Source organism: Cryptomeria japonica, chromosome 9 (assembly GCF_030272615.1).
Source record: "Cryptomeria japonica chromosome 9, Sugi_1.0, whole genome shotgun sequence".
In the NCBI taxonomy this organism is placed as follows: domain Eukaryota; kingdom Viridiplantae; phylum Streptophyta; class Pinopsida; order Cupressales; family Cupressaceae; genus Cryptomeria; species Cryptomeria japonica.
The window spans coordinates 610084692-610097268 of NC_081413.1; the positions used below are offsets into that span (position 1 = coordinate 610084692).

Below are 12577 nucleotides of genomic sequence, written 5' to 3' on the forward strand. Positions count from 1 at the left end.
ACATGATTTATTACTATCAAGGAAGCCAATAGTCCACTCTCTATATATAGTAGCCCCAAAATGCACTATTTAGCTTTGCTAGCTTTTGAGATGTAGATATAAGCATAATAAAAAATGTTTTATAAATCATGGAGGTGAAATTCAAAAGTAGATAGAATCATGCAAAAGCAAAATGTCTTAGGACTCGATTATGTATGGTCTCTTCTCATACTTTCATTCTTTCTCTATATGTAAGGCAAAAACTCTTAATCATTGCTTCGTTTACACTTACCAATTTCTAATTTTTGATTACAACATTTCAATTAATCAAAATTGATAACACATCAAATATTAGACACGCTATTCAATCCTTCTAATATCTCTATTTCTCAATCTCAAATTATTCAAATAACTTTAATATAATCAATTTCGAACTCCTTTAAATATCTAAAATTCAATCCATACAAGATTTTTATCCTCATATATGAAATAAAATTCTCTTAAAAAAGATGTCATGTCAAGGTATCCTTGATATCACGTTTGGATGTCACGAAGGTACAAATCTTTCACCGAATAAATTATATTTACATGCTAACACATGGCATCGACAATTACTCCCAAATGCTTAAATTTCAGATTACCCAATAATCAATCAGCCTGGTCTTCTTGAAACTCATTAAATAAGCATATAATGATCAACCTAAGATTGTTTGCATCTATGCTAAGCATCAAATAGGGAAACCATGGGCTGAAAATTGCCTTTTTATCTTCCCTGTGATTATGACATGTTTTTTTCTTACCGGAAATATGCTAATTGGAATTATCTTAAATTACCTGTTCATGTACTTTGTACATCCTTTTGTGGGTATATGCTGTACCATGGCTTCCTTTCCGGAAAGAACACTGAAAGAAGCATTTCAGGTGGGCGATTTGTTTTTTCCCCCTCTTAGATCTTCTTGATACCTTAGCAATTGAATCCTTGTTTAGTACTTTCACTTCTTTCATGTCAAGAAGAGCTTCTGTATTTCTTTCTGTTAAACTTGCTTACAGGTTTTTACTTATCTTCGCGTTTTTGGGGTTTAGGTTCCCGTTGTTATCAATCATAGTCGAAAAAATAGTATATTGAGCTATTTATAACATAGGTTCAGTACTCTGAGAATTTGGGTGCTGTTTTTTCTATGCAATCTTTGTTACTGATTTTAGTTGATTCTAGTTTAAGACAGAAGAATCTGAAATAGAGATTCAGGAACGGTAGCAGTTGCAGAATCCAAAGAATTGATGGAGATTCCAGCTTTTTTTGTTACTAGTGGCCATTTGTTAGTGGAAATATGGGCGGCGTTATAATGGTTCCATAATTCTGGTAATAGACGCACTTCTTCTGGGTCAATGTCAAGTGACGACAATGTGCTGCTACAGCAACATATTTGGTATGCTCTGTATTCTTCTTGCCAGGCAGAACTTGGGGATTGACAATAGGTAAGTGATTAAAAGATTGGTGTCTTGTTTTTCCTTTACCGGCAATTGACAGATTCATTATTGATTGACAGGGGGGTTTCATTGCCAGGTAGTCCCTACAAAATGAATTATTACTGGGGCCGTGTTGCTTTTAAACGGGTGGAGATAAATTGAAAATGGTGACAAGAACAGTCTGCGCGGCTCAACGAGCGCGGGTAAGCGTCAAGGTTTCAATACATTGTGGTACAACATTTATTCGTTTATCAGACAGAATGTCGTGCCTGTTGGAAATGCCCAATCCATAGTTCTAGAGATAATCTGTGAGTTTCTTACTGAAATGAAAAAGCAGCCCCTTTGTAGGCAGCTCACCTTACGGGCTAGTGGGTTTTGTTTAAGAAGCCTAGCTTGTTCAAACATTTGAACTTGGTATCAGGGTCAGTGTTGATTGCTTTGCCAGGAGGTCACCCTGAGTGTGGCTTGACACCGACAAATTGTCAAGGGTATCTCTAGTTGGCCTACATTTTATTAAGGCTAGTATTCCTGATACGAACTTCACCTTTAGTCCTTTTTTAAAGCAATTGCATACATTTATTGCATCTAATAATCCATTAATTAGAACTTTAAAAGGGGCCAAACTGCTTCGGATGCCTGTGAAATACACGTTGTGCCTTCCTTATCATTTTTGGCAGTATCGCTATTTGTGAAATGAAAATCAGATACATTGAAGTGTTGATAAGCTGCTTTACCGTTTCACAACATCACCTAGATCTTGTAAGGGTTATTTAATTAATATAGTGGAGAGTTTGGGACTCTAGATTAGAACTTTATGGTTAAATTTATTAAACTAAACTAATCTTCGACACATCCATCTTTGATTTTAGGCCCAATGAAATGATGGGTTACAACTCCCCAGGAATCAGATTTGTGGTATGTTCGCTGCTAAAGCGGAAAACTTATAGATAATAAATGAATAACCACTATAATCTTAGAGCTATAATGAGAAGTGAGCGATGGAAGTTTATAACATTGTTTCTGACACACTGCAAGATGGAACCCAAATTCATTCATACATGGGATAGCAATAGAAACTATAAACAAGGCCATGTCTAACAGGGATTGCATTTGAGATGTCTGGAGCGTTGAAAGTGATTTGAAATACTATTGTAGTCTACAGCAGTGCTGCCATTGAGAATTTGGTCAAATTATTTAAACATGTACGGATGAAGCATTATATTTGTATAGATAAATTCATTGTTTGTATCAGACATTTGAATAATGAAAATAAGAAATGATTAAGTGAACATATATCATTAATTGAACAAATTTCAGCTGATTAATTCTAATTATGGATAAAAGTTAACGACTTTACTGAACATACCATGTACTTGAGTATTCTTAGTTTAAGTCGTTTGCTATTGAGTGGGATCCAATCTATGTCAGGTTACTTTATGATCTCTGTATCATCACCTTTTGCATAATTTGTAATATTTAGACTTGTTGAACTTTGACTTGCCTTTGCTGATCCTAAAAAATGAAATTAGATTTCTGCTAGGCTCTTGTTCTACTGCATAGATAACAATGTTGGTGCAATTATTCTATTGCAAGATGGTAAACAAAGCCTACAATAGTTCAGCGGCCCCCCATGCTAGCTTGCCCATTTTGCCAGGAATTGCTAACTGTCCCTCATTCAGAATTTATAATGAAATTAAATTCTTTCAATATTTCAAAATCTCCATTAATAAGTTTTAGAATTCTGGATTGGCATGGACTCAATACAAATTTAGGAGCATAGAAAAAAAGAGAGCATAGAGGCACTTGGGATCATCTCGACCTACAAATTTAGAATTTCTGCTTCTATTTTTATTGCATCTATAATTTTATTTATTTGTTGTTTGGTATTTTATCATATGCTATAAAATTTCCTACTTGTATGTAAGCTTTTATAGGGTCTGAAGTTAAAACTTCAGATTAGAATGTAAGGTAGCATGGTTTGGAATTTTAAATTGATAGGAGGACATATTGCGACCGTTGAGAATGAAATTTATTAATTACTCTTCTCAGAAGCATTGCTACTAATGTGATTTGTATATATTTGAGAAGGGATGGATATATTTAAGAAACATTTTAGTGTGACATACCCCCAACATATGTGATGCCATTGCTATTATAAGAATTTTTTGCTTGGAAGAAGGCTCTTTTGTTGTTATATTTTTATGGTTTATCCTCTTTTCCTTTGAAGTCACTGTCAATTTTTTGTTATAAGTTTCTTGAAGAAATGTAGTTTATCTTTCTTGGCATGAAATTTGATATGACCTATCCATATCCATTGGTTCTTGTAATATGGCAAGGTAGTTTAAATGCTGGAGTTATGCATCCATCTTATATGATGATTCCTGTATCATTATTGCAATGTTAACAAAGAAACTATCACTCCATTCTTAGCAATAAAAGCAAATGGTTTCTAATTTGGTGTAGGGATAAAGTTGGCAAGTACTCATGGATTCAAATATTTACCAAAATAACTAATTTGGCCTGTTTTTAAAAAATTGTAAACACAAGAGACGTGGTCATTGAATAAGTTTGTTATGCCAGTAATTGCAAATCCTAAGATTCCACAAATCAGTTTGAGCAAAAGGAGAAGGTAACTGACCCAATCATTTCACCAGGAAGATCAAAACATGCAACTGATAACTAATACTTACTAGATACTTAATGGATTCTAGATTCTAGTATATTTCACAAAGAGCTAGCATCTTGAATATAAAATAAAAAGGTAAGGTAATTTGTTAAGTCCCAATCATTATCATGTGGAAATAGCGGTGGGAGATGGAGATGTGGGTAGGGGCAAGGATGGGAGTGGGAGATAGAGGATAGGATATTTTTTCAGGAAAAAAGGGGTATAATGGTATTGAGAAATGCCAAAATACAACATTTTTTAAAAAGAGTGTATATCTTGGAGTTTTGGTATTATTTTTGTTTTTCAAGTGGCTTCAAACAATAAGTCCCAGGCCCATTGAGTGGGATGAGCTTAAGTGGTAAATTGTTGGGGATTTCATAGTGGAGGCTTGATTTCAAAATCTCATTAGACATGCTACATGTTAATATGTACAGATATTGATTGTTTAACTTGGGTAAAATGCCACATCCAATTCTGAGAGTGGTGTACTGCATCAGACAAGGCCAAGTGCAAGACCTGGGTGAATTGGATGGAAGAGATATGCTGCAGTTGTGGCAGCTAAGTCAGAGGATACTCTCGAAGGAAATTCACCAATAATAAGGGTTGTAAGTCCTAGGGAAGCAATTTCTTTTCTTTTTTGAAGTGCATCTTATATTTCTGGAGAGAAAAGAGTGATTTACACCAACTGAGAATTAGGGTTACAAGGAATTTTTTTCTCTACACAGGCAAGGAAAGAAAGCACCTGGGCTTGAGCTGTAATTGGTAAAGAATTAACATGCTGATCCAGATCCCAGGTCCATCGAAGGGTTAGCACTCTAAAGTGTAAACTATAAGAATCTAGACGTGTTACTTGTGCAGAGGCAACATTAATAATAATCCAAGGATGAGCATTAACCAGAGAAAGATGCATGGGAGAGAAATTAGAACTGGAAAAAAAGTTAATTACTTTAGGTGTGATACACTGTTGAGGGAGAGATGTATAAATGTTTATTTCAATTGCTATGTCTAAGCTATGACCAACCTTATACAGTGGAATTTGATGATACAGATATGTAAATAATGTTACAAAGCCATGAAGGCTAAAATAACATTATGGAAGTTGAAATTGCTGATCTTCCATGTAACTCTTCGCCTTCTGATAATTGAGTTGAACAGCATTGTAATGTAATGGTCAAATCTGGGTTGCCGAGTGCTGCATTGCATCCCACGAGGGGAACCCCTCAATTCATATGGAGGTCTCCATCCTCTTTGAGAAGAATGCTGTAACACTATTCGCACTCAGGTGTATCAGGTCTTGTCAGTGGACCTTAGTGATTTTGGCCTACAGGTGTTTGAAACCCTGACAAAGTTGATGATGAAGACCGCATAAGGTTTCATGTATGCTTGGATGCTGCCATGTCACAGCAAGATAGGTAAGAGGGTACATCTTATAAGGTCAACTTTTCTCTTATCATATTTTCAGTGTCAAAAGAATTCCAGGAATGATCTGTTTGAGCAAGTATCTGGTGTTTGATGGTGAGGATTTTTCATCTTGTTTTACCTGAAATCATATCAGTCAGTATCTTTGCACTTTTGACAAGCTTTGTGGAATCTGCTTTAGTGTTGATTAAGGTTCTCTGTAACTTCTTACCCACTGTTTGGAAATATTATGTTAGTAGTCAGGACGCCCTTGGATGCACCTTGTGCATATATCATCAGTCTTTCATGAAGGTAGGACAAATATCTCTGGATTCTATAACATGGCACCGCTTGTAACTCAATTTTTGTGGCTGTTATGGTTTCATCCCTTTACTTCTTATGAACTCCTAGTTAAATTTTCTGCTCCTTCTATGCTGTATTAGTCAGTGCCATTCCTTTGGATAAGAACTCGGGACAAATACATGCCTAGTGAAGGATTTTTCTCTCCAAAGTCAGGCTTACTATAAAGCTTTACAGGGGAAACATCAAGTGCAACATCATGTATAGCTGGAAAACAGTGGCGCCATTAACTAGTTAGTCAGCTAATTCAAGACAGATGAGTCATTTAACCATCAAAAGGGATTGTGCATAAGTGCAGGTCTATTTCTATGTTATGGCCATTCAACATTTTCTTGTCTCATGCAATATTGATTGGCTCATGTGTAACAATAATATATTTACAGGCAATTGTAATCCATAAAAGAGATTGACGTCCATGGCAAATTGACATTCACACAAGCCTCGATCTCGACTCTTGAGTCTTCCACTAGGATTACTTATGTCTTATTAGGAAATATAATTGTGTGAAGTTGTTTGTTGGGAAAGGGACATTGTGAGATATTTTAGCTATATTTCGTACTCCTAGAGGTGGAGGAGGGTCTAACATATGGCAGTTTTCAACAAATTATTAATATTAGCAGTCCCAAAGTAGTTGAGTAGATATGCAGGCACTGATTCCTCTCTAAATCCTAAATCATTTTTTTTCATCAAGCTTTATGTTAAATATTTACAAAGAACCAATCTAACAGTAACTTCCATGTACTAGCTTGTAGTATAGAGCAACTCTTAAAGAAGTGCATATCACCAATCAATTCCTCATTAGCTATTGGGTTCATTACCTCTTCATACTGTCATCCCCTAAACGAACTTGGCTATCATTAAAATTCCAGCTATTGGCCCAGCTATACAGTCATGATAGATGAAATGACAACCATGAAAAACAAATAGAAAACACTGAGAGGGGAGGGGGTGAATCAGTGTTTTAGCACAATTAAAAAAATGAAACTGAAGATAAAGAGCATGTAACAAGAGAGACAGAGACACATAAATTTTTATCATGTGGAAAACCCAACAGGGTAAAAAACCACGGTATACACTAATCCAAATGGGCTTCAACCCAGTTACAAACAGGAGCACCAACTCCACACTGAGCACCTACTCAACTAAAAGAGACTCCAATCTCTATACGAGTTCCAACTCAACCAGTACAACTTTCAGATTTTTGATTTACAATAGTTTTAACAATGTTTTATACAGAGACGTATAAAACCGTTTAAATTTCACAAGCAGCAAAATAGCCTTCAGCACATACAGAAATCAGCTCACTGTAATGTTCAGTCTGAAAATTTCAGAAATAAAGGTTTCACTTCAAACACTTAAAATACATTCATGGTTCTCTGCAATTCTTCAAAGCATACTGTTCATGTTGCAGTCTTCAACCTTTATTACCAACACAGCTTGGAACAAAAATACTGCCTTGTTAACACACGGTCAGAATAAGACTAACTGGAATCCACACCTGTTTCATTCAGATTTTTCAAAGATTGAGCCAACCTAAAACCAGATTTCTCACACTCGAATAAACTCTTCAAAGACCGCACCTTTTTAGCTTCATAACTAAAACATAGTTATTTCAGTCTGTAGAAGCACAGTTGTATTTCATCAAACAGCCACTACACTTTTTTGGCAACCCGATTCCCTTTGTCGTGTACACACGTATTCCACAACCTCTACTCCTCTCAACTCTGGATGACCCCACACAACCTATATTTCATACAAAGCGAATTTCTGATTTTTACGAACTGGAAAAGGCTCAGCAGCCGCTCTAGCATTCAATCTGCATATATCCAAAATCAATCCAGAAAAAAAATCTAAAAAAAAATACACCTTACGTATCTCTTACAGTCTTCCAGAATAAGTTCAGTTACATTTCAATCATTCCTTAACCTGCAAAAATCCTCTTTGGCATTTACTAACTCGTTCAGACTTTAGCCGACAAATTTTGAACAACCCAAATATAGTTATACTTTCTTCAAATTTATTTTTCTTTTTACACTCATATCAAAAACAGCCACACCTACTAGAAGTAAAAGGGAATACTTTCAAAAAAAACTGTGCGAATTTTTCCATTCTTAAAACCATCGAATAAATATTTCCCTTTTGGATTTCAAAGAGGAAAAAGGAAATTCGAACCTAGACAGACTTCGCATAACACGACACTCCTGGAGATGTGATGCCTTTGTTAAAAAATATAAAACCGGCATCTTGAACAATATTTTATCTCCTGCCAATCATACAGTCCACTTTTAACACGTAAGAGCAAAGCTTCTAAAGATCATTTTCAGTTACGAAACAAGCTTCAGAATAGGTAGGAATAAGCGCCCAATTAATTAGAAAATGAATAATGCGACAACCACCATGCTGCTTTGTCAGGTCAGTAAGTAAAATTTTCTCAGCAACTCCACCATGCATTTGCCACAACTAGAAAGAAAACAGCCAAATCAGAGCAAGTTCGATACCCAGTTGAGTCAGATGAGTTCCAAAAAAAAAACTTAAGAAATCTGAAAGCACTCAGACAGAGTAATACGTTTCAAATTCCTTTCTGATAGATTCTCTCCTGAGATGACAGAGGACTTAAAAAAAATGCTGAACATTCTCCAGTCATGATTGTGAGGCAAAAAAATGCTGAACATTCTCCAGTCATGAAGAAGCCCAGCACATCCCAGCACTACACACTCAACAGCTGTCATTTATGCAACCGGAAACAAAATACAAACAAAACATATTCTGCAATTGTCCATTTGGCAAGAAATAAACTGGAACCAAGTTTGGCACAAAGCCACCAAATAGACAGTCGAACAGCCAAGAACACATGGCTAGACTTGACATCAATGACACTTCAACAAACCACCCATTTGTGTTGGTTATTAGTTATTATCCTCCCTCAGATAACATCAGATTCATGATAATCATCTGCAATTAGGGCCACAGCACATGATTTTGAATAACATTCCAACATACACCTAGAAATAAGCATAGTGAAGGTGTGTATGGACAAACAAAACTTTACTATGGTCACCTCTGTCAATTCAAGATCATGCATGAAGATTTTTGTTAAGTAATGGTATGTAAATTACAGCTTGTGGGTTTTCTGTTGTATACTTCTATTGAGGCTCATCCAACATAAGTAATCTGAGTACTTCCCTCAACTGTTACAGAGATCCTTTCAGCCTTTAATCCTTCCTGTTGATTTTGTCCCAGATTTCTTTCAAGGACATAGTTTAGTCTATGACATGTACGCTTACATTTTTTATACCTCATTTCAGAGCTCTATCCCTAGCAATTTACTGAAGTTAGTATAAAGGTATACTACACATATCAAGTGTTCCTGCCACAAAGGGTTTCATCTATGATGAGGTTCATAGACTCACTTCACATAGCTCTCATGTACATACTCCATAGATTATTTCGGATATTTGAAGATAAAGCTGAATTATGGCTTTATTGAAACTAGGACTTTTTCTGCGTGAATACTTATTATAAATGTAAGCATGAGCAACCGAAGCATTGTCAGGTGCAAGTCTTTCATTGTAATTTTGTATAGCTCTTTCTTATCCATAAGGTTCTAACCTCATTGAGAAACATTGAGATTAGAAAGATAAACATCTCTTTGCATTGTATTTATACATGACTCATAAGGTGTGTAATATGTTGGTTACATTCCATGTGCATTTTATGTATCAAATATTATTTGAGATAGCTCATTTTCTTAGCATGAATTAATGATGAAAGTGGGTAATTTTTTTGGATGTAGAGAAAGACAAAACTAATTAGCTCCAATTGATCTGTTTGGAAATAGTTTCTGGCAAATCCTTGCATTATCTTTTTCTGTAGGTTAATAGATGCTGCTTGGAAGAATTTATATTGTGATTTCAAGTTTCTATACAGAATATAAGACAACTTATTACTTGCTTGTCTTTGTAGAGTAAGCTTTTATGGTGGAGAATACAGAGTAAGGGATGGTATGGATCTATGCATGCTTTGTCATGACCTTGATGAAAGATAATAGATCAAAACTAGAGGGGAAAATACATTAAAAGAGAGCAATCTACAGAGTCAGCTGAAAAGCATTTCATTGCCACCCCTGCAAATATCTAGAGGTAGCTACAGAGCTATATCTGGAGTCTTCAGAGAGAGTTGGATTGCTCAAGAAAAATCCTTAGATATGAATATGAAATGGAAGTCAGAGCTTGGCACTTCTAGTCAGAATTCCCATCATGATTTTGAGCATCCAAACAAAGCTTGTGGATCTTTCTTACCAGATTCAGGTTCAGGCCCAGCTAACAACATTTCTTTTATGCAACCTTCAGTGTCCTGTGACTGGGTACATGGAAATCCAAAGATGAGTGTTAGAAGGTGCCCTCAAGAGGTTGTATCTGGTGGCTTGCTTCAGAGTACTCAAACTCAGGAATTGTATATTAGTGATAGGTATCACACAAGTGATGGTTCAGTTCAGAGTCCTCCTTTATATGAAAATTGCCCTGTTCAACTTCAAAGACAAACTCACGAAGCTTCCTCATATTGCATTGGGCACTCATTTTACAGTTCTCCATCTATTCAGAGTTGCTCATCGGGTGGAAGCCCAGCATCACCACAAACCTCACAAACCTACCCATCTGATGTACATTATTTCCCATCCCCTGGAGAGCAATATGGTTCATCTGGAAGTGGCTACAGTAGCAACCAGCCAGAGACAGAGTTGAAATATATGCTGCAGGAACTAGAGACAGCATTAATGGGGCCTGACAGTGACAATCCTGATAATTTTGAATCCACCTACGAGGAAAATATGTCTTCAGAATTTTCAGAATGGAATCTGGAGAGCATGCATGACACAAATGATAGCTATTGTCAAAGTTCACTATCTGTTTACGCAAAGGCAGAGCAGGTAGAAATATCATTAGACACCCAAGATGGCGTTAAAGAAGAAATAGAGAATGAGATGGATCTTGCAATGTCTTGTAATACGAGTAATGTCTCAAAAGAACAAAAGCAAGAGCCAGAAGATGATATCCCACATGGGGATATAAGAAAACTCCTTGTTGCATGTGCAAAAGCCATTGATGACAATGACTTAGTCAATATTGATAAATGGGTTGCAGAATTGAGGCAACTGGTATCAGTAAGTGGCCATCCAATGGAAAGGTTGGGTGCATATATGGTAGAAGGTCTTGTGGCAAGGATGGCTTGCTCTGGAGCAACAATTTACAAAGCATTAAGGTGCAAAGAACCTGCTAGTGCAGAGCTCCTGTCATATATGCAAATCCTCTATGAAGTTTGCCCTTATTTCAAATTTGGTTATATGGCTGCAAATGGTGCCATCGCAGAAGCATTCAAAGATGAAGATAGAGTGCACATTGTGGATTTTCAGATTGCTCAAGGCAGCCAATGGGTTACACTCCTCCAAGCCCTTGCTGCAAGGCCAAAGGGCCCACCTCATGTTCATATCACTGGTGTGGATGACCCTATGTCAGAGTATGCTCGAGGTGGAGGGTTAGAGTTTGTTGGTAAAAGATTATCAAAGCTTGCTGAGACTTTCAAAGTTCCATTTGAGTTTCATGCTGTGCCTGTGATGGGTGCTGATGTTCAGGTTCATATGCTTGAGGTTCGACCTAGGGATGCATTGGCTGTGAATTTTGCTTTTCAGCTGCATCATTTGCCCGATGAAAGTGTAAACACAAGCAACCATCGGGATCGAATTTTACGGATGGTAAAGGGACTAAGGCCAAAAGTTGTTACATTAGTTGAGCAAGAATCTAACACTAACACTGCACCGTTCTTCCCTAGGTTTATGGAGACTCTAAGCTATTACACAGCCATCTTTGAATCTCTCGATGTGACTCTTCCCAGAGAGAGCAAGGAGCGGATCAATGTTGAGCAGCACTGCCTGGCACGTGACATTGTGAATATCATTGCTTGTGAAGGTGCAGAAAGGGTAGAAAGGCATGAACTGATGGGTAAATGGAGGTCCAGATTTAGCATGGCTGGGTTTAAACCTTACCCATTAAGCTCAATTGTAAACTCTACTATCAAGCTGCTTCTAGAAGATTATTGTAAGAACTATAGTCTTTTAGAAAGAGACAACACACTTTATCTAGGTTGGTCAGATAGACCCTTGATCGCATCTACTGCATGGCAGTAGTTTCATACAAAAGTAATGGGCATAGGCAAAACGTATTCTGGGTTTTGTGGTAGGTTTAGTAGCATTTCAAGCACTACAACCCATAGCAGATTAAGGACTAGTCAGGGTGCACACAGTGGCTTAACCTCAAAGTTATGATATCAGATATATGGCAATATTGTAATTATGTTGATGTAATTGGACTTATATCACCAAACTGGTAATTAAGTCTCCTGTAATATTTCGCTGTTTAGGTTTGATTTTTTAATCATCTTTAAAATGATATTAGCTATTATTTTGTCGAAAAGATATTACAAATTTCCTGAAAACTTTGTATTTCCATTAATGCTTTCCTTGCTCTAATTGTCAGTTGAACCCACTGGCAATTGTCACTAAGCATGTTTACTTCTCACTTCTCAGGCATTTGTTTCATGTGTCGAGCCAATGATTTTGTACCAAAATTTTATTGAATATTTTCTCAGCAATGTCGCCATGGCATAACTGGTAACTTAGTTTGCATTAAACCATGCATTTCAACAAAGTTTGAA

The 12577-nt window shown here is 36.5% G+C and overlaps 1 protein-coding gene across 8 annotated transcripts; it reads left to right on the top strand.

Moving 5' to 3' along the window:
• The first annotated feature begins 666 nt into the window (after positions 1 to 666).
• On the top strand, positions 667 to 12358 carry LOC131038416 (scarecrow-like protein 21). 8 transcript variants are annotated; one of them, XM_057970921.2, is made up of 4 exons: positions 667 to 900; positions 1193 to 1455; positions 1527 to 1649; positions 9833 to 12358. In XM_057970921.2, exon 4 carries the CDS (start codon positions 10074 to 10076, stop codon positions 12048 to 12050), a length of 1977 nt encoding a protein of 658 aa, XP_057826904.1. In that variant the 5' UTR covers positions 667 to 900; positions 1193 to 1455; positions 1527 to 1649; positions 9833 to 10073; the 3' UTR covers positions 12051 to 12358. The 8 variants fall into 8 exon arrangements, with proteins under 8 accessions (XP_057826904.1, XP_057826851.1, XP_057827042.1 ...); XM_057970868.2 differs by having other exon boundaries at positions 1544 to 1649; XM_057971059.2 differs by having other exon boundaries at positions 1199 to 1455; positions 1544 to 1649.
• Positions 12359 to 12577: the final 219 nt, after the last annotated feature.

Coding starts and splice junctions, on each gene's coding strand:
- LOC131038416 (XM_057970921.2), top strand. CDS start 10,074: ATGAATATGAAATGGAAGTCAGAGCTTGGCACTTCTAGTCAGAATTCC.